Source organism: Actinia tenebrosa, unplaced genomic scaffold (genome assembly GCF_029948245.1).
Source record: "Actinia tenebrosa isolate PJP-AT-01 unplaced genomic scaffold, QUT_ActTen_1.0 PGA_scaffold8__29_contigs__length_14323225, whole genome shotgun sequence".
Classification (NCBI taxonomy): domain Eukaryota; kingdom Metazoa; phylum Cnidaria; class Anthozoa; order Actiniaria; family Actiniidae; genus Actinia; species Actinia tenebrosa.
The window spans coordinates 12,927,603-12,948,959 of NW_028292585.1; the positions used below are offsets into that span (position 1 = coordinate 12,927,603).

At 36.6% G+C, this 21,357-nt stretch overlaps 3 protein-coding genes and 1 long non-coding RNA gene across 8 annotated transcripts; 2 read left to right on the top strand and 2 right to left on the bottom strand.

The window, feature by feature from the left end:
- Window positions 1-12: 12 nt before the first annotated feature.
- On the bottom strand, window positions 13-14,323 carry LOC116299355 (carbonic anhydrase 2). 5 transcript variants are annotated; one of them, XM_031708007.2, is made up of 3 exons: window positions 5,177-5,236; window positions 1,390-1,530; window positions 13-966 (listed from the first exon to the last, which is right to left on the bottom strand). In XM_031708007.2, the coding sequence occupies exon 3, from the start codon at window positions 964-966 to the stop codon at window positions 181-183; it is 786 nt and encodes a 261-aa protein (XP_031563867.2). In that variant the 5' UTR covers window positions 1,390-1,530; window positions 5,177-5,236; the 3' UTR covers window positions 13-180. The 5 variants fall into 5 exon arrangements, with proteins under 5 accessions (XP_031563867.2, XP_031563866.2, XP_031563868.2 ...); XM_031708006.2 differs by lacking the exon at window positions 5,177-5,236 and adding an exon at window positions 2,303-2,413; XM_031708008.2 differs by lacking the exons at window positions 1,390-1,530; window positions 5,177-5,236 and adding an exon at window positions 14,175-14,323.
- LOC116299356 (serine protease 33) lies at window positions 9,171-13,294 on the top strand. The gene is made up of 5 exons (XM_089040926.1): window positions 9,171-9,355; window positions 10,236-10,321; window positions 10,601-10,822; window positions 11,490-11,666; window positions 12,492-13,294. The coding sequence occupies exons 2-5, from the start codon at window positions 10,243-10,245 to the stop codon at window positions 12,935-12,937; spliced, it is 924 nt and encodes a 307-aa protein (XP_088897052.1). The 5' UTR covers window positions 9,171-9,355; window positions 10,236-10,242; the 3' UTR covers window positions 12,938-13,294.
- LOC116299332 (dehydrogenase/reductase SDR family member 7-like) lies at window positions 13,648-20,666 on the top strand. Its single transcript, XM_089024359.1, has 6 exons — window positions 13,648-14,039; window positions 14,588-14,691; window positions 15,734-15,923; window positions 18,260-18,306; window positions 19,363-19,523; window positions 20,539-20,666. Exons 1-6 carry the CDS (start codon window positions 13,760-13,762, stop codon window positions 20,552-20,554), a joined length of 798 nt encoding a protein of 265 aa, XP_088880485.1. The 5' UTR covers window positions 13,648-13,759; the 3' UTR covers window positions 20,555-20,666.
- On the bottom strand, window positions 16,661-17,860 carry LOC148905227 (uncharacterized). Its single transcript, XR_016121856.1, has 2 exons — window positions 17,488-17,860; window positions 16,661-16,743 (listed from the first exon to the last, which is right to left on the bottom strand). It is a non-coding gene; the product is annotated as an uncharacterized LOC148905227 (long non-coding RNA).
- Window positions 20,667-21,357: the final 691 nt, after the last annotated feature.

Here is a 21,357-nt window from a genome sequence, read left to right on the forward strand (position 1 = left end):
AAGAGATATGTATTTCGGAAATTCATATTTATTTGTTGTTTCTCTTCTTTACAACATTTCTATAGATTCTGTAAGCCTTCAATTATTTCTGGTTTAACAATGGAAACAATTGATTCCTTTGTCCCTCGATCATTCTTGCCAAATCAAGATCAGAATAACAAGAATTTATTTCAGCCAAATTCACTCAAAAGACGCCCTGACATTGCGTCCGCTAGCATCCATAACTGGTCTGTAGTTGTTCACTATGCATCCACCATCACTAGACTTCAGTGAACGAAACTGCTCCATCTGCTTCTCTGAGGCGCTGATTGGCTCCTTGAAGACAAACCACGTGACACTTTCAGAGCAGGGAGGGGTGGTAAGAGAACCACTGTAGGTCCAGTAGTCGTTGGTATTACTTGGTAGCATCGATGTCAAGTTGAAGGAAACTTTAAGGTCTTGTTTGGCGCCAATATTTTGGACTTGGGGTATCAAGTCTGTGATTGTCTTCAGACTCGGATTCTCACCAGCGATTTTCACAAAAGCGCCAAGGACAGCCAGACCATTCCTACTCGATGCTGCTTGGCTAAAACTGCTGAAGAGTTCTGTGTTCCAGTGCACAAGATGTAGCTCTGCAGGAAAGGCTTTGCCATCCAGTAAATGCTCCGAGCCGCTTGCAGACGTCTTTCCCCAGTGGAAATGAAACTGCTCAAAGCGGTACTTATTTTCCAACGGCCCACCGCTCAGGTGATGCCCTTCACTGGACCTGCGCGATATGACCAAAGAATGGCCATTGCTGCTGACAGTGAAGTCTTTTCCCTCGCTGTATTGGATCTTCAAGGGATCTATTTTAAGTGAACTGTCGTAATGAGCATCATGTGTTTTGATGTCGATCGGTGACTGGCGTGTACCTGCAGCTGCTGGGAAATCCTTGGCCCAATGAGAAGGCCCGTTATTAGGACCATAACCCCAGCGTGGTGCAGCCATCTGAATCCAAAATTAGCAATGAATTAATAATATCCTAATACCATTAAACCTCTATGAACTCACTGATATGTAAAATAAGTAACACAGTCAAAATCTGCGTATAAGAACCTATATTTTAAGGACCTGTTAGGCTAACATCTTCCATTTGAACCCCTTTACATAAGAACCTGTTTCAGGCTAAAATTTCAAAGCAAAAAATATAAATCAAAGGAAATAAGCCCTACAAAGACTGTAAGCTGTCATTTACATACAGTGTGGCTTTGACTAAGTGCATATAGGGTTTGCATTTCCAAACATTTATGCATAACTTATATAAATAATATAAGAACCTAAATAGCCTAATTTTGCAGTTAAAACCTTTTATAGAAGAACTTTTTTAGGCTAACTTGGAAAAATCTAGGTTTTTATACGCGGGGTTCTTACTGTAAAAGACCTTCGAGCCTGTCCTGTTGTTCTTGCTATGCGCGGTTAGGTAGTCCAACAGCACAGCATGCAGTCGGGAGTGAGTGAAATTCAAAAATCAACAGCATTTAAGAATACTTATCTTCCCTACTATGGGTGCCTCTGTAATTAAGAAAATATGCTTCAAACTTACTGTCCTGTCCAAACACAAAACTGGAATATTTACACTTGAAGAAACATTCAATGACGCTACTTGATTTTCACAATTTTTTTCGCAGATGAGATCGTCCATCATGAAATGTTCTGCGTTAACGACCTCCGGCGATAAATAGCAATCATTGGTTGATTACTTTTAAACCGCATCATTCAGTCAACCGCCAGTTTGATAGATATGCGTTTATCGGTGTTCTGTTAATATATTCAATAAAGTATCTTACTTCCTACGCCTTTTTGTTGATAAAATTTTATCTTTCGTATTCGATAAGCCTTTCCGTTCAGAAGCCGAATAAATCTTCTTTAGAATACTGTCCTTCTCTACAATACTGCAGCTATTGCTGCTAAAAAGGAGTTATTAAACGAATCGTGACGATATTCACGGTTCTAAAACGTTATGACTCTGTGTCATTTGTTATTTCGCTTTCCATTGCGTTGCTGAGACATCTCAGATTAACTACATTTTCACAGAATAATTTCTACAACATGCGCTTATTAAATATTTATAAACGTATAGTACGCTTTCAAAATATTTTCACCCAAGCACGGATTGTCCACGGAGTTTAGTTATAAACATTACCTCAAATCCAGCTGTTGACATCGAGCCGAGGGGAAAATCTTGGAAATCCGTTTAAAAATATATATGCGTCGGTATTTTTATACAACAAACTAGATTTAAAATCCTACAGTCTAAATAGAAGATTTATTATTTCTTACTTACGATATTTTTTTCGCTTCTTGTGCAAGAAAAAGCAACCTTGAGTTCTACTTCCTTCCTTGCTCTGGTCTTCGATACACTAAACTACCTACATGTTGTGCCAGAGTTTTAGTTCTTGACAGGAACTGAAAGATTTGCATATTGCTACCAGATGTGCAGAGCCAATAACGCGTATGGTCACTGCTGGCACAGTTTCTAAGTAAACTTACAATTGAAAAATTAAATCTAGGCAAACATTAATTTTGGGGCAAGAGTAATAAATCCAAAACACAACAGGAAGACTCTTCTGTGTGAAGAACTCGATTCAGTAAAAGTAAACTTTTAGCTTGTTGAAACAGTTCAGAGCAGATTTTGTTTTGCTTTCATCGATAAAAAGTTCGAAAAATCTGCATTTCTTTAATTTCCATGCAACTACTATTATGAAAATCAATGGCAAACCAAATGTAAGGCTTCCAACCTTTGTATTTGATTTAAGAAAACAATCGGACTTACACCAAAAAATGCAATTTTCCTCATAGAAAGTTGGACTCATGAGCGGTTGCTATAGAAACAAAAACTTCACTGATTCTTAAAAAGAAATATGATTTTGCCAAGTGACTATAGTTCGGATAATATTTCTTTCTAGTGGCTAATTTTGGCAGGATCGAATTTTTTAGGGAGGGGGGGGGGGTGATTTTTCAATAATAATAATAATAATAATAATAATAATAATAATAATAATAATGAGAAAAAAAGTCCCCGATTTTCTATATGCACAAATAGGTTATAACTGTTTACCAATAACAATAATTGGTTCGAAAAAGAAACTTTTCCTGTCTGAATTCTACTTTCTAAAATTGTGAGACTAGCACGTATCTAGATTCTTCTGAGCGAAAAATTGATATTTTGTTAGACTCTTTTGCGATGTGCGCACGCATAAGAGCCGCCGTATAACCTGGAAATCGATTTTTTTTCCGCGAAAAATATGCTTGAAAAAAGTAAATATTCTTTATTAACTTTCCAACTTTTAATTATGAGGAAGCAGAACGCTTTGAACTTCATTAAACACCCCAAATTTTCGCACGGAAGTTTTTTCCCAGATATCCGTAAGAGTACATAAAAACGAAACTTTTGACAATAAACGGTTTGAAACAAATATCATTGAGTTATATAGTCATAGAACTGAAGCGGCAAGTGTACACTTTTCCGAGTTGGCATTGTCGGGCTGTTTTTGGGGACAAAATAGACGCCATTTTTCGAGAAATATATTCCATAAAAACTGCCTCAAAATGCACTGCAACGCCAACTCGGCCCAGTTTTTCCTCCACCTCGTTACGGCTAATAGTTTGAACACAAGCCACACTACTGCATTCTTTGTAAAATTTCGAATCTTCGAAACAATATATTTCGTTTTCCAGTATATCACAAAACGTTCAAACTTGACTCTAGTACTAATCTGTTCACGTCCTACCACGTGACCTACAAGTCCTGTAAAGCCGCGGGGCTATTCTTTACGTTACAGTTTTTGATTTCTTTTAATGCTTTCCACTTTGTACTTATCAATCAAATTAAAATTAAATAAAGAGATTTCTAGCCCCTGCGTGGTTACGGCTGATCTTTTCTCCCGTCTTCAGTGGTATTAAAGGTTTTTTATTCAAATACATTTTTACGAGTCACTATAATTTTTAAATAGCAAAAAAAAAAAAAAAAAAAAAAACAACAACAACAATAGAGTGCATACCATATATCCTTGAAAAAATTAACTAACAAAATGGTACAAATTAGTGCAAAGTTTTGTAGGTCTACGGTCTACTGAAAAAAAAAACCACAATAGAGTGCATACCATATATCCTTGAAAAAATTAACTAACAAAATTGTACAAATTAGTGCAAAGTTTTGTAGGTCTACGGTCTACTGAGGTCTACTGAACTTAGAATTAATAGAAATCTTAGAGTGCATACCATATATCAGTGAAAAAAATAACTAACGAAATTGTACAAATTAGTACAAAGTTTTGTAGGTCTACGGTCTACTGGACTTACTATTAGATTTGCGCAAATTTGTGCAATTACTTACCCATTTTTTCACTCATATATGGTATGCACTCCAGAGAGGTCGTTACAAAAATCAAGATGATTGTACAAACATCGATTGTTGAGTTGTGAACGGCCCTTTGTGCCACAAGAGTTTAACTTTTTTGATTAAGCTTTGGACTGGAACTTCTAGACTGAATATTATGAGGCAATATCTGATTCACCTTGGACATCTGGCGCGACGAGGAGCAACAATTCAAAACTTGTCAAAAGTGACGTTAATCTGAGTGCTTCTGTTCCTATTCACATTCTTTATGGCATGGCTGAATAATCCATCATAATCCTAGGTAAATTTTAAAAATAACCTCTATCGGAAGTTATACAAATATACATCCCTAAAATATATGACCGATAATAATCTAATTTTAAAATGCTACACAAATAATCTGCAATCCTTATTCCTTCTCGAAAACCCCCTTAATATTCCAGCAATAATCCTAAATCCCTAACAGGGCCTCATAGTTGTGTCGGCGTTCTTCTGGGCGTTTTATCTATAAAAAAAAACAATCTTGCGCACGTGATCATTATTGTCAAATGCAGGCCGCTCGAACAATATTCTCTAATACCTTTCGAAAACAAATCCGTGTATACTATTTGTATATTTCTGTTCGCAGATATGAAAAGTCTAGGTAGCTGCGAAAAAAAATTGTAGTATAGATGGCCTTGCACAGTGTGAGGAAAAGTACAACTTATAAAATATTTCAGATTTAAAAAATTTTTGACCATCGCACTAAAATAAATTGACTGAAGGATTAAGGCTCGCGGAATTTTCAATACCCGTTTGAGGTGAAGCAAGCTATCTTACCTTGGTTTTTATTACGAGTTCTACGGAGCTAAGCTTTCTGCAGTCGACGCTAGCTAACTGCAAATAATTGGCTTCAATTATCAGGCTAGCATTTGATTTGAAGCACGTTCGCCGCTTGACCTTTGTTCAACAAACACATCCTCAGAGAGCATGACGGAGTAAAAATATTTTGCAACAAAATAACGTGCTTTTGTTCAGAATACGCATGTGTGTGAATAATAAAAAAGTCTTTAAAAAAGTCTAACAAGTCAAATCTCCACCGAGACAATTTAATTTTTTAAATATGAATTAATACTACTTTTGCCTTAACCAAAGCTAAATCCCAAGTGCATTTAATAAAACTTTTTTTGAATAATAAAAAGTACTTGAAATGGCAGACAAGCAAAATAAACAAAATATTCCAGTCCTGGTGTCAGATAGCAAGACAAAACAGGAACTGATTTAACTGGCAAGGTCAACTCTAAATGCAAATATCTTCTGTTGCTTAACAAATCTTGTGTGTACTCTAATGTGTTTGTCTTTGTGAAAGAACAGCTCGACAGACGGTCGGAGGAAAAGGGTAAATCTTAAGAAGGAAGTGCCAAGAAGGCCCTTAAGGGATTCTGCGGAACTGGGGAAGAGGGAAAGGGTAAATTTTAAGAAGGAAGTGCCAAGAAGGCCCTTAAGGGTCACTGCGTAACTGGGGAAGAGGGAAAGGGTAAATTTTAAGAAGGAAGTGCCAAGAAGGCCCTTAAGGGATTCTGCGGAACTTGGGAGGAGGGAAAAGGTAAATTTTAAGAAGGAAGTGCTAAGAAGGCCCTTAAGTGATTCTGCGGAACTGGGGAAGAGGGAAAGGGTAAATTTTAAGAAGAAAGTGCCAAGAAGGCCCTTAAGGGATCCTGCGGAACTGGGGAAGAGGGAAAGGGTAAATTTCAAAAATGCATACGACCATTTAAACAAGTTTTGTGGAAAGTATTTTTTGGCTTGACTTCGTTATCACTTATGTCTCTGATATAATAAAAGAAAAATAAGTTATACTTTTGAAGTTTTGCATTTCATTTGATATTTGTATAAATGTATACCACAACCTTATATGACAAGTATATATCATATATGTTATAAGCCTTATGCATAGGTAATAAAAGAAAATGAAAGGATTAGTCATTGTAATGGTCCTGTTGCACGGGGCAAATTTTCTTGCAACTTCAATGCAACGCTATACACCTAAGTCCAAAATGGCGCACAGCCGAGTGAAAATGAGGCATCGACCAAATTAACAAATTTAAAATACTTTCTCATTTGAAGACGCAATATTGTTGTGTTTCTGAATGTAAGGAGGAAAGAAAGACAAAACAAGACAGAGTATACTTTGAATTGACACCATATTTTTTCTTTGCATATTTTTCTGGATGCCTCGTTTTCAAGTAATTCGCTCGGCCGTGCACCATTTTGAACTTAGCTGTATTGCATTGCAAGTTAAAGATAAGATTGCACGTAACATCCCCTTTCTGCAACTTGCAATGCAAACGTTTCAAGTTGCAGAAAAGTTGAACGAGCTTCCGACTTTTCGCAACGTCGCGAAGCAAGTTGCAGTACGTAATATCTATCCCGTAACCATCAGTGCAATCATTGCAATCACTGTCGCAAATGACCACTCTAAGCCACAGGCAGCCCAAACAAGGTTCCTGTGTATGGTTTATAAGGGAATGTATGGGAGTTATGATAAAGTTACGAAAATAAAATGTTTCACTCAACAATTTGCCTCAAATCTTGTTCAGTCTTCTGGCGAAGTTTCAGCGCGATTTGAGGCCGTTTAGTGGGTTTTTTTCAAAATCCGTTCTTCTCTACCTAAATCCTTAAATCGCGCTGAAACTTTGCCAGAAGACTGAACAAGATTTGAGGCAAATTGTTGAGTGAAACATTTTATTTTCGTAACTTTATCGTAACTCCCATACATTCCCCTATAAACCATACACAGGAACCTTGTTTGGAGTGCCTGTGTCTGAGCGCAGCTCTTCAATGATATCCTCGCTACTTATTCGCAGACCAAGTAAGCGTTGTGTTGCGTTGCAGGTTGCAAAGACATTCGTGGAGGTCTGACATCAGTCTCATCTAAAGCTTGCATAAAGCTCTGCTTTTGTCACACGGCATTGGCATTGCATTGCAAGTTGCAAGAAAAATTGCCTCGCGTAATTAACAGGCCCTTAATATTTTATATATGTATATTTATATAGCACGCAAATTCCATATGGCAGGTTCAATCAACGAGTAGCAGTCCAATCACAATCGAGAATTTTCGATGTTCCTATTATTACCAGAAAAATTGTTTATGTCAGCTCTCAAGCCGGCCGCCATGCTTGTTGCGTGACTGTGTTGGGTTTCAAGGTCATTAGCAGTGTCGGAAATGTAAATGTCGTATGAGCTACTAGTTGTTTCTAGATCAAAATAACAGCTTTTTCGAGAAGGAAGTCTTTGATTAGTCGTGAATTTTTCATAGGAATACCAGTCTAGTTATTGTTAATGTTCGTTAGGTTGAACCCACACCGAGCTGTCAAACCACCGCGATGATCTACGACTGCGGGATATTTACAGTTACGTACTTTTTCTCCCAGAGACTTCGAATGCATGAAAGATCGATCGTAATTGGCCTCTCTCGCACACCTATTCCATTTAATGAATCTTTAGAGGTCTAATAATCACTGGTTAAAGTTTTCTCTTGCTTATATTCCAATGGGAAGTTGTTGTGTTTTTTTTTTGCTAATTTCTGTGACGTCATACACTCAACACTAAACATCGTTCCATACATTTCTATGCAAATAACTTCATGTTTTACTTTATTTCTATTAATCCCAAAGGTCCGCTGAGGGACTTAACGTACATAACTTGTGTTTAGAATCATTTTATGGTGTCTTTTCTTCAATAGGTTGTTATCAATAGACGTCACTTCCGGTAATAGCTCTTTTTTGATGGCTTGTAGAATCCTGGAGGTTGTTTTGATCTCTTATTTTCTGGTTTGATGTCGTGAAAATAGTCAAATACAATAGTTTGAGGACTTATTTTGATATGTTTTGACTTAACATCCGCTAGTTGCCCCCCAGTCAACCGCTTGTTTGCCCCCCAGTCAACTCCAAAAAATCAAGTGATTGATAGTAAGCAATACTGAGTATAACACTAGCGGATATTTTGATTACAAAATATAAAGAAATGTATGGAGCGATGTTTAGTGTTGAGGGTATGACGTCACAGACTCCTATAAAAATTCGCAAAAATATAATACTTCCCACCCCAATATCAGGAAAAAAATTAAACCAGTGATTATTAGACCTTTAAGATGGCAAGCGACTTCATATGGGTAACAACAAAACTCAGAACGTTATGTGGAATTTCCTTAAAGCTTATAAATTGCCCTAGATGCCAAATGACAATCCAGGCTACAGTTAATGAAAACCTATGCGCTTGATCTGGCGCGGCTGCTCATGTTTTTGAGTTACGATCATCTCACGCCAGAAGTGAACACACTAAGAAAAAAAACAAAGTAAGATTTATAAGGGATCATCTCTCAATGGAAATTCCCCATTAAATGGCGAGATTATAAATAAACCTGTTAAGTACTCGATAAAGAGTACGGCTCGCACTTAATTATATCTCAGTCGAAAAAAGAAATAAAATTGACTTTAGCAATGTTTCATACTTTGAGTAAGTCGATTTATCGACGAAAGTTATTGCGAAGCCTTCCAAAAATATATCAGGAATATTTTATGTTTATATCAACACATTTTTTACACAATTAATTCAGTACTACCGTGTGCTAGGGAAAGATCATTAGGTCTCTCAGGTGTACCAGAGCGAGTTTACGTGTTAGGTTCCCAATTAGTTAGCAAACTGAACTAGGTGAGTTAAGTTTAAAGATCACCACAGACACACAAGCACGAGAGTGAAAATTTTTATCATTTTTTTGAAACCTATTTATTCAAAAAAATCTAATTCAGTTCTAAAAGAAATTTATTTGCATAACTAAAGAAAAGAAGTCAATAGCTTAGCCTAAGCAACCAGCTGCTCTCTACAAGGATGTAGAGAGCCGAGCGCTACTAACACGTTATCAGTATTTTGAACTTCGCTCTGTCCAAGATATGCCTTCTCGCGGTAAATAATACTTGTACTGGAGGTAAAGAAAGCTGTCACTAACTAAGACACTGAAAGGTAAGATTTAAAATGAATAAAGAGTTTAAAAATGAGATAAAAAACAAAGTAAAAATATTTGAATAAGTTTTCATATCTTATCTATTTTTCACTCGGGTTGATTACTGTACCGAACTCAGGGTGAGAATCAACTTTGTTTTCAATCAACGACACCTTTAACACATCAAAAACATCGAGTAAAAATATCAGTATTCGAATCGTAAGAAATATGAAATTTATTCGCTTCATCATTGATGTTTTCTCGCTAACAAACCAAGATATCATTAACTTTTTTCTCGGCTTGAGTTGGAGAGTGCAGTGAATAAGCGCCACAGACTTCATTAAAACTTAATGGTACGCTTAGCTCTTGGTTCAAGTTAAGGGTGGATTACAATACTAACAAACTGATAAAAAATACTATTTTACTAGCGTAGCAAAACGTTGCTTTTATCATATCTTACTCGATTAAAATGGCAAAAAAACTGGTTAAAAAAAATTCAAAAAAAAAAATTTTTTTTACCAAGTTTTGCCATCTTTTTATTTTTTCACAAGATGTTATAACTCATTTTGAAATGAAATTTCCCCCACGCGTTTAGAAAGGTTTTCCTTTATCTTAGAAACTAAGACTGCTATTTGTTTATTTATGACATTATTTTGAAGTTTATGAAAGAAAGTTGAATTTATTTCCTTCAGTACATTTACATTGGTACATCGTTTTCTTTTGCCCGGCTAGAATTAGTGCTCTAAAGAAAGCTAAGGAATATGTAGATATTATGTTGTATGAATACAGAGGCAAAAACCTATCTCCATTAGATAAAAAAAGGCTTTAAAAAAATATGACGCAAAAATGTATAAAGAAACGACTTCTAGTAAATGTAGTTTTGTGCTTTGTGCACTTTAGGTGATATATGGTGATTTTCAACATGGATGTAAGATATTTGATCGGATGGACTTTTGTAGTTTTGGCAGCGGTGACTTACAGCAAAGGTAAGACAATGCAATGAAAAAAGGAAGGAAGGAAGGAAGGAAGGAAGGAAATATAAATCTAAATTAAAGTATTGCATTAAACTATCTTATGGAATATATTAAATGCAAGTATATTATTTCATGAGAAAAAAAGGAATAGGAAAATTCAAGAGGAAAAATGGAACAAAAAAGGCGGAAGATCTTGCTTACTGCCATTTCTAGAAGCTATTTTAGTTTCTGACAAATAAAAATTAAAAATCAATTTAATTAAATATCTCCGTTTTTTAAATAAATTTTCAGGATCGTATAATGTTCCCTGTGGACATCAATTCATACGTCGATCAAGAAGCGATTTCAAGAAAATGCTGTCCCATTTGATTGACAAGCGAATAGTGGGCGGGGCTGAGAGCCAATTTGGGGAGTGGCCATGGCAAGTTGCTTTGATGTTGGACGCACACCAAGTGTGTGCGGGCTCACTTATTAATGATCAGTGGGTTCTTAGTGCAGGGCACTGCTTCATGGGTAAGTTTTGGAATTTTGAGTTTTAGCATAGTATTAACTAGTCTCCTTTGCAGCCGTTCTTAGGGTCGTCCAGCAACTTTTCCCTCCCCACAAACGTGACGTTCGTGGGGAGGGAAACGTTGCGTGACGACCCTAAGAACGGCTGCAAGGAGGCTAAGTATTAACATATCACTACAAATATTTGTAAAATACAATCATGTACTGGTGAATATCAATAATGAAACAACAATGACCTTTTGACACACAGTGTGCGGGATTTAACTAGAGTAAAAATAAAAGGTTAAAATAAATAAGTATTGAAAATGCATTGTCCTTGTATTTACATTTTCGACGGGACCTCGTTCTAAGATTTAGTTGGAATTTCTAAATTTAAGAAATTGGTTCTGAAACGTTTTTGTTTTTTTGTTTTGTTTTTATTTATTCATTATTATTATTATTATTATTATTATCGTTTATTTATTCATTCATTCATTCATTCATTTCTTTCTTTCTTTATTTGTTTGTTTGTTTGTTCGTTCGTTTATTTATTATTATTATTTTCTTTTTTTTTAAAGTACTATCTCGTGCAACTACACCAACCCACAAATTTTCTACTTTTCAAATATAGTCTTATCCACCTAACATACAAGTTTCCTCGCACCACCGAACCTACTCTTTGTCCTTACAGATCCTCGCTCTTCAGCTGATCCAAACAGATGGACCGTTCTTCTTGGAGAACGAAGCAGAACCGTAGGAATCGGACACTTTGAGCGGAAGAGACATGTACAACGGTTAATAGTTCACCCCAGGTTTAAAGGGGTTCTGGTGAATGGAGAATATGATAGACCGCTAGATTATGACTTAGGTAAGAATCGTATGTGTATTCTAGTAAAGAATCGGATATATTCCAGTAAAGATGGCTCCTTTTGGCCAGTTTTTCTGGCCAAGCTTATCAATATTTAGTCAGAAAATTTAGTCAGTCTACAAACGCGCATGCGTACTGATTCCTAATAAGCCCTATCTAAAGTGATTGAGATCAAATCATGATCCGCCTCTGCTGAAAAAAACTGGGCTTTGGCTTTTTTTGATCCGTTTTATTTATTTATTATTCTTTTTTTTTTTAAAAAAAAAAAGTAATCCGAGACCATACTTCCAGACATGGAATGCTGAACTGTCGCATGGCAGCGCGAAGAATTTACGGCCACGCCGGAGATTTCGACCCCGACACCGCTATACAAGAAGGAATTACATACTGATCAGGAAGCCTGGTCGGAGCCTAAGGGAGATGTTAGTCGTCCCTAGACCGTAGATGATTAACCCCTTGCTATGACCAGTAAATCCAGCAAACCACTTGTTTCGCTGATGGCTAAGTTCCTATATTGATTCCTTTGTACATGGAAACAATATATCAGATATACTAGATCGTTTTCCACGTCAAATCCACGTGCGTGGCCTGGATTGTAAGGGATTAACTTTATATATGGTCTAGGGGCCATCTAGTCTCTCCCCTAATGCTTTGGCTAGAACATTATACTACGTAATCCGTACATTAAGGAAGGATTTGCTTTAATTGTCGCCGGGGCTTAAATATACCTTAAAATATACCAGAAGGTATTTTTTCTCAAGCCATCACAGCTTAGTGCTGAACAAAAGCCAAAAATAAACTCAATGGTTTTGATTCAATTTTCAGCCCTACTTCAACTTGACTATCCAATCAAGTTCGACGCAAAGGTCTTCCCAATATGTTTACCAAGCACAAATATCGACTTATCTCCAGGAAAGCGGTGTTATATCAGTGGCTGGGGACGAAATGGCTGGAAGGGGACTAGGGCCAAGAACCTAAAACAAGCTGCGGTACCCCTAGTATCACGTGATCAGTGCAATAACAAGGAGTCGTATAACGGTCAAGTACACAAGACGTCTTTGTGCGCAGGGTTTGAAGACGGTGCAGCTGATGCTTGCCAGTCTGATAGTGGAGGTCCGCTGTCCTGTGAGAATAGAGGGCGCTGGTATCTCGCTGGTGTGATTTCGTGGGGTAGGAGATGTGGAAGACCTCATAAGTATGGAGTGTATGCGAACGTTCGAGTATTGAGACCGTGGATCATTAAGACCATCCAAACAATAGATAAACAGTAATTGGAATAGTTCTAATCCGGAGTACGATACGATGATTCGCATGGGTCAACGCACTGCTTTTCTTAACTAGATAGCGCAGTGAATCTGAATCATCATTTTCCAAACATTGGTACACTGGTCAAAGCGCTCAAGCGAGGCGCCAAGGTACTTTCAAAGGGTTATTCAAATTTGAACCTTGCAACCTCGACTGAATGCTTTGTGTTTGATCGATATGCAAACAGACCAGCAAGCAGAAGATGACGTTAATTTATGAGAAAAATTTTAATTTCGCGTTTGAGTTTATTTTTTTGTTATTGCATGTTCAACTAAATGCTTCGCTGTAAATATATATTATTGAAATAAAAGAATATAAAATTATCGTCTCCAATTCATTAAATAAATCCGTAATATATACCCACAAGTTACTATTTCAAGTAATATATTAATCATAAATCATCATTTTATATCCAAGAGCTTTAATTAGATGATGATTAAATGATAAAAACGACGATAAAGATATAATATAAAGTGACAACAAAAAATGAATCTTCCTTTAAAAAAAATCAAAACAGGTTCCGGTTGATCCACAGGAAGCCCAACCACGGAATGACATAAAATATTCTCTGAAATGCCATTAGTTTTACTATGATCTATGATCTTCATTAAGACATTAACAGTCAAGAGGTAGAATAGGTATTTTTAAGCCATAAGTATCGAGATTCAATTTATTTCAAGCACGATGACTCCAAATTTCTAAAAAATATTTTTGGAATGTTGAAACGAGTTTGAGCGGACGTCCTGTGTTGTCTAGTCCATGCGTGACCGAGCTCCACCGGTTCGAAAATGAATCCAATATTGATCGTCGCAGGGATTGTATTGGCAATAACTTTGCTAATAATCTTCCTAAGCCATCACTTAGACTCTGACTTTACTCTACACGTGTATGAGAACATTTTGGGTCGCAAAGCAAGCGAGGTTTTACGAGGGAAAGTAGCTTGGATTACAGGAGCATCTGGCGGTATAGGTGAGCAGGTTGCTTATCAACTAGTGAAATTTGGCTGTAAATTGGTTCTTTCTGCTCGAAAACGAGATGAACTTGAACGAGTAAAAGATAAATGTGCGGGTGAGTAGCCTTTGTAGTCCTCAATATATACAAAAATATTGCCTCGTAAGCGGCGTTGTAGCTACATACACATTCCTTTATGATAGTACAATGTTTAGAATCAGTAATAATATTTTACAGCTGTAAAAAGCTTACCGTATGGTCTTCGGTCTTTTTGCTTCGTCATCAATCTAAGTAAGTTTGGTGGTTTTCCTGTGGCATTTTCTGGATCTCTGATGGTGAATCTTTAGCTTTTTTATCGAATTTTTTTAAAAACTGTAATTAATTATGCGTTACTAGTAATATTCGTTGCATGTCTTCCAAGAGGCCCTCTCGCTCCAGTGCTTTTCGGTCGGTCGTAGGTTAGGGGGGGCAGGGGGTCACCCAAAAATATGTCATTTTTTAAAGCGGAAAATATTGTCTGTCTCTTTGTCTGTCTGCCTGCCTGTCTGCCTGCCTGTCTGTCTGTCTGTCTGTCTGTCTGTCTCTTTGTCTGTCCTCATATTAGAGAAATTGAAAATGCAACTTTTAAAAATGATTGAAGTACTTTAGTCATATATATATTCTAGATATTGCTGCAAAGTTAAGCCTACCTTTTGACAAAGATAACGATATCCTGGTATTACCACTGGATCTGAAGGAATTCGAAAGCCATCAAAAACTTGCAAGTCAAGTGATAAGACATTTTAAAAAGTTTGGTGCCGGCTACATATATATGCAACATAGCAGCATAAAAAATATCAAAATATAATGTCAGTTGTTTGCCCAATATGACAGACAAAAAAATGAAGTAGCTCCATAAAGTCAATAATATTTTATTCTAATGTTGGCATAGCGGGGTCCCAGGAATTGGATTGGCAAATATTTACCCCCCCCCCCCTCCCCCATGCCTCATCCTTCCTATGCTAGTGTAATTGCAAGAACATTGTCAAATAAAATAAGCAAAATACTAAAATACCAAATAAGAATTTTAGAATTTTCCTGATATTAATAACATTGAAAAGTTCTCGTTTTAGAATATAGATCTTTCTACAGTCTTGCAATGCAGATAGCTACTGGGAGCTTTCATTTCACCTGTGTATTAGAAGATGACAAACTGCAAGAGTTATCGTTTACATTGCTAATTATAATTCCTAATTTGCTTTTTTGTAATTTGCTTTTTTCACACGACAGCTTAACTCAGTTCTTGCAACTTGGTGTAATATAATATTATGATTAGTTTTTAGTATAATGATTATTGGTCTCAATCAAAATTTTATTTTACATTAATATTTGATCTTTGGTGCACTCTATGAAATTCAAGCCTATGATTAGTGTAAATTGATGATCAACATCTCCATCAATACTTTATATCCTTAGTTAAAAGTAAAAAGATTTTTTTTAAACTTTAATTTATTCAATTTTATTGTATTTCATTTCATTTCATTTTATTATTTTATTTTATTAAAATTTTTTTAATAAGATATAAAACCTGTATGCTCAGGCTTTCAGTAAGAAGTAGTGGGGGGAGGGGAGGGAGGGGAGAGGGACACAAATCCCCCCAGCCATGACCTACTGTGTACATACATTTACACAGGAACCCCAATACAGAAACATAACAATACCAATGTTTCTTCAAAGGCAATGACAAGTGGTACAATATAGCTAGAAAAACATTAGGAAAACATTTGGTTCTAGTATAATAACACCTTTACTGTTTAATCCAAACAGATTGATATATTAATCAACAAAATGCAGGCCAGTCTATGCGTATGATGGTAGAGAAGACCCCATTTCACGTAGATCAGGAAATCATCAACATTAACTTTTTTGGAGCAATTTCCCTAACAAAGGCTGTATTGCCTTACATGATTGAGAGGAAACAAGGACAAATCACTGTGGTCAGCAGTGCTTGGGGGAAATATGGTAGGTCATTCATTCAGTCATTTGTTCTTATTCGTCCTAGGACCTAACTTATCTATAAACACATTTGTTATATAGCTTAGATAGTACGGGCACCCCGATTGGTCAAGGACTGTGCTTTATTAGTGAAGGTAGAATGGTTGCTGCATCATCCATCTGCATCGCAAGCTTTGCAAGGAATAGGCCCTTTGCAGTTAACAGTCACGTGTCTGTATTGGAATGCAAAATTTTTGTTTTTATATTGAATGGATGATTCTTTTTAGCTACTTGTAAAGAACTGAATGAAAATGTGTAACCAGTGTGTTACGAAATGTAGTTTTATTGCAATCTCTCAAAACAGGTTGTAGAAAGTTTGTTTGCAGTCCAGTATATTTCACCCATGGGAATCAAAATGTTCATTCATTTGCTCTCAGTGAATTAATCAGCACATGATTGCTTAGCTGCAAAGGGCCTATTATTGTAATGAAAAAGGAATCAAAAACTGTCCAACTGTTTTTCTTTCTATATAATAAAACAAGTGACTTTTGTTATTGAATAGTTGGGGTCTAAGGGATTTCCTTCTTTTCGCACTAAACAAAGAAAGGTTAAACCAAGACCAAGAAGAACTATGTGTAATATGTTTTCATTTGGAAAAAAAAATTATAATCATCATGGCCAGCATGTCCTTGTTTTCCAGTGAACTGTCTTGCCTAGGTGTAACCGGCGGCAAGGCGCTCAGCTATGAATCAGATTGCAAGTGGTTTTGACAAAAGAATTTATTGAAAAATTCACACAACTTTACAATACATGAAAAAAAAAACGGGAACGAGATTACAGGATATCTCTAATGAAAACAAGAAAAATATTTACAATGAGATAAAATAAATTTGTAGCTTATCTAAATTAATAGCTAAAAGTTATGAATAGAATACAGTTTTGCTAGATATAAATAAAAACGGAAATACGTAAATTACGTCACAGGTAATTTGAATATTGCATACTGATTAGCAGTGTTTACAATACGCGAGTGAAAATTACTAGGTTGCAAAGTTTAATGTACAAGTCGGTAAACCGTTTAAAATGAACTAAACCAATGGAAAAAGCAATAGGAAAAATTGACTAGAGGTTAACTATGGCTTTAGGTAAGTATTTTAACCTTTGTTTATGACAAACTAAGAATTACACGGTTTACTGAACACGCGGTCGCGACAATGACCTTGAGTGTAGAGTTTAAGTAGCGAACAAATTAAAGGTTGGAAAGAAAAGGTCTTTTATCCCGCAGTTAAGGCTATTTATCGTAGTAAAAAGGTTAAACAAGCGAGTAAGGCGGTAGCGATCCTATAGTAAACGTTTTAAAGAGTTTAAAAGACAAGATACACTCAGCGTGATTACTAAATTACTACTGCGTGAATAACTTTGTACTAAATTACGCGCTAATGCGACTAGAATTACAACAACATGAAACGAATGCTTAACAAATATGTAGAAAATCTAAGCTATAAAATATAACGACTAGTTAACGATATTAACATAGATTTGTCCTAAATCTATCCTAGGTATAAGTGTAAAAGGCTTCAAAGATTCATACCTTTACATCGTAGAGAATTCCTTGTCTTGATATGTGCAACGTCTTCAAGAACTTTTACTACACTGATTTAAGCTTAGTTTGGGCCTATTTTTATGGAAAAACCTGCATTCTTAAGACCTTACACATCCTATGCAATGTTGCACGCCCTAGGCGCAAACAGGATGTCCCAAACACGAACTTACGTAAACAAGCGCCAAACCTAGGCATGACTCACTGTAATGTAATTACGTACGGAAATTATTTCTTGCTTACGCATTTTCCACGCAAACAGTTAACTAAAGAATTACATTCCTATGTGTACACGAGGCATTCCTAATTAAAAATATAGATTTATGACTAAATAATTACTGTCCAAAATAGTGTCTTTTGACTCTGTCACATAGGCCTTTTCTGAGTTCAATAAACAGGATGCATTGTGGTCTAGCTTAGGTACAAGCAACACCATATAAGGCATGATGAACAAAAGATGTTTGTACCGAAGCTATACCACAATGCAATGTTCGCTCTCAGAAAAGGTCTATGGGGATTAACAATAGACCTTTTCTGAGAGCGAACATTGCATAGACCTTAATAGACCTTATCACTGATATGGCAGCCATCTTGAACTATGGGGTGTCAATGGGTCAAACTTAGAAAATTGATAAAGCATTATAATTGAGTGGGGGGTTGTTTTCTAATAATTTAAAGCAGAGAAGAGAACCCACATAGCATATGCTATGCAATTTAGAGTCTCAATAGTTTTGTTTAATAATTCCCTTTTTTAATGTTTTAGGTCATCCTGGAGTTGCACCTTATTCTGCAAGCAATTTTGCATTACTGGTAAGTAGACATCAAGTACCATGTTCTAGCTATTAGCATGATTGGACGTGTGAAGTTCGTTCATCACTGACAACTTTCCTATAGCTTTGAGTAACTTCAAAAACGTGGCCCTGATGTCGTAAGGGATAGGGTTGAATGACACATCTTCAAATTTTTCCTAAATCATTTTATTTTGAGATGTTTTAGGGAATACTGCGCATGCGCTACCTCTCATACCTGCTATCATAACTCTTGACCAATCAGAGACAAGAATGACACTTACATACAAAGAAACCTTAAATTTGATAATAAAGTTGTTGTTCTACGCGCTTTATTATTATTTTTTCTCATTAATCTGTTTAATAACTGGCCTTGACAATCTGACGTTTGGTCCTTATCGTAATTCAACTTTTTTCCAGGGCTATTTTCGTAGCCTTTGACGTGAGGTGTCGAACAGGAATATCAAGATCGTGACTGTTTTACCAGGACCTATTGCAACTAATATCAGGATTCATTCTCTCAGGGATACTTCTGATCCTGTACGTATGGTTTGTTAGGTAGATATTTAGATATTTAATGTTTTGGTTTCAAAGCCGGCACTTTTCGCTACTAGTAGGCTATAACTTATAGCATATGTGTGGGTGGAGGGGGTGGTGGGAGGGGGAAGGGTGTGGTGGGAGGGGAAGGGTGTGGTGGGAGGGGGATCAGAGTAGAGGTGAGAGAGAACAACGAAATAAAGCTTGTAAAACTTTCGTGTCTAAATACACTAAAACGTTTTGTTCTTGTGAAATGATCACCTCGCGCTCGTAATTTAAAACAGACCTTTTTCAAGTTCCACATTACCGCTGTGCTCCTTGATCACAGACTCATTTACTCACGATTAGCCTCGTGTCAGTGCCTAAATATTCACAAACACCAAAAATAAAGAATGCACAACTTCAACAAAAAGAAGCACTTAAAAAATCCACGAACTTTCACTGGAACACATGAATATTCTGCACAAATTGTGGCTAACTTTGAGCAAGAGTACTCGAACCTGGATTAATATTTGACTAATTTTTAACTCTCAACCCAAAGGATGCACCAAAAGTAGACCTGAAACCAAGCAAGCCGATGTCAGCTGAACGTTGCAGCTATCTTATGACCGTTGCCATGGTGAACAACGTGAAGGAGGCTTGGATCTGTAATTCGCCCAAGCAATTCTACCTCGCTCAATACATGCCGTCACTTTATGAATGGTATGTATGTCATTAGAATGGTTTTGACTGTGAAAAACCCACTGCACGATTACGGTCGTGACATTGCAAGGCATACGCCAGACCAATCACATTGCGCGAGAATTTACTCTCAATCCAATCAAATGCCCGAAACACGGCGCGGACACGGTCACGCCAAGGTCACGCCACTGCCAGACCAAATCAATCAAATTGAACGAGGAAAAAAATCCGCCAATATCAATTCTAGAAAACACGACGGTCACGGTAAGGCACGCATACAACGCAACGTTTTCACAGTCATACGAATGTAATGCTCTATATATACCAATTGCTTGAAAGACCGTGAATTGGAAGACAGTTCCTTGTTTTTACTGGATCAATCAGACAAATAAATCTTTCCAAAAACGTCCCAGAAAAAATGTATTTGTGATTTGAACCATTTGCTACAAATTTTGTCTTTTCGACGCCCGTTCGTTCTCAATATTCCCGCCAAATTTTCTGCTCATGCGTAGGGTGCGGTTTTTTAATACTATGGAAATAAACAATCTCGTACACAGAGCCTGCGTTTCTTCTGGCCTGCGGCGAAGAACGAGGGCTCTGGCATAATCCAATTTTTGAGACCAGGATTGCTTGGACTTCCGGTATAAGAGCGCATGGTTTTAAAGCCTGCCAAAAATATAAACATATATATATAAACATATGTTTCCGATTCCTAATTTTTATTTTAATTTTTTATTTCAACGCATGATTTTCTTTCATTATATTTCACTTTAAGAAAATTGCGCATGCGCCAAAAATGGATTATGCTAGAGCCCTCGTTCTTCGCCGCAGGCCAGAAGAAACGCAGGCTCTGGGTACGAGATTGGGAGATAAATAAATAGATCGTATTTGTTCTTTTCGTTGTTGTTGTCGTTATAAATTTAATACAAAATAACCAGTAGCATTGTCCGGCCCTAGGATTTCTTTCAATAACATTAAACGAATACATTGGAATTCATTAAAATCTAAACTATGGTTTATATATTTTCCATTTCAGGCTTTACCAAGGTTGAGAATGCTTTCACAAGTGTAGATCACTCACGACTGTTAGGAGTATATATCAGATATATTGATAATGATGAATGGTGATAACGCATGTAGTTTAGTGAAGAAAGCAAGTAACAGGTAAATCGCAAGCCTGGTTCACACGAGCAACGCAAACCCAAACGCAACCAATGCTGTCCACCATGGAGTGGTAAATCTAGTTGGATTAGATTTTGAACAGTCCTCACATCAGAAACGCAAGCACAAGAAAATTAATTGCGTTGCTATGGTTCACACGTGTTTTTGCTTGCGAATCAAGCTGTAGAAACATGTTTTGAGTAAATTTAAAAAAATTTAGAGTAAGTTTTCAGAGTAAGCTAGTGTTTTGTTCTCCCTCGGAATTGGTCTGTACCTTTACGCTTCCTGTACACTGACTTTCGAAGGGAGAAGATCTATGACAACGAAGGTGCTTGAAATAAAAAAATCAAATAAAAATTATAACAACGTACTCCAAAACTTGACGCTGAAGCGTTTTATTTTGTTTAGTGATGATAGCTAAGACCGAATACGAACGTCGAACTTCACCGAGCCGAACCTAGTGCCATGAAAGAACACCGCCTTATTATCCATTTTTAATGCATACGTTTCATGTGAAATTGATCTGAACCTTCAAAGGCGCATGAATAATTAATGAGCCTTTGAACTTATTTGGTAATACGCGTCACATGCATGAACCTTTAAACCCCATAAAGTCCTCTTCATTAGTATTCTTTATCGAATTTTGTTATATTTTTATTACTTTTAAACCCAATAAAACACTCTTGCTCGTTTG

Bases quoted from the DNA above. Each gene is read 5' to 3' on its own strand.
- LOC116299355 (XM_031708008.2), bottom strand. From the start codon at position 966: ATGGCTGCACCACGCTGGGGTTATGGTCCTAATAACGGGCCTTCTCAT.
- LOC116299356 (XM_089040926.1), top strand. From the start codon at position 10,243: ATGGTGATTTTCAACATGGATGTAAGATATTTGATCGGATGGACTTTT. The intron at 10,322-10,600 runs GTAAGACAATGC...ATAAATTTTCAG, and splicing joins AGCGGTGACTTACAGCAAAG to GATCGTATAATGTTCCCTGT. The intron at 11,667-12,491 runs GTAAGAATCGTA...TTCAATTTTCAG, and splicing joins ACCGCTAGATTATGACTTAG to CCCTACTTCAACTTGACTAT.
- LOC116299332 (XM_089024359.1), top strand. From the start codon at position 13,760: ATGAATCCAATATTGATCGTCGCAGGGATTGTATTGGCAATAACTTTG. The intron at 14,040-14,587 runs GTGAGTAGCCTT...TATATATTCTAG, and splicing joins AGTAAAAGATAAATGTGCGG to ATATTGCTGCAAAGTTAAGC. The intron at 15,924-18,259 runs GTAGGTCATTCA...TTAATGTTTTAG, and splicing joins CAGTGCTTGGGGGAAATATG to GTCATCCTGGAGTTGCACCT.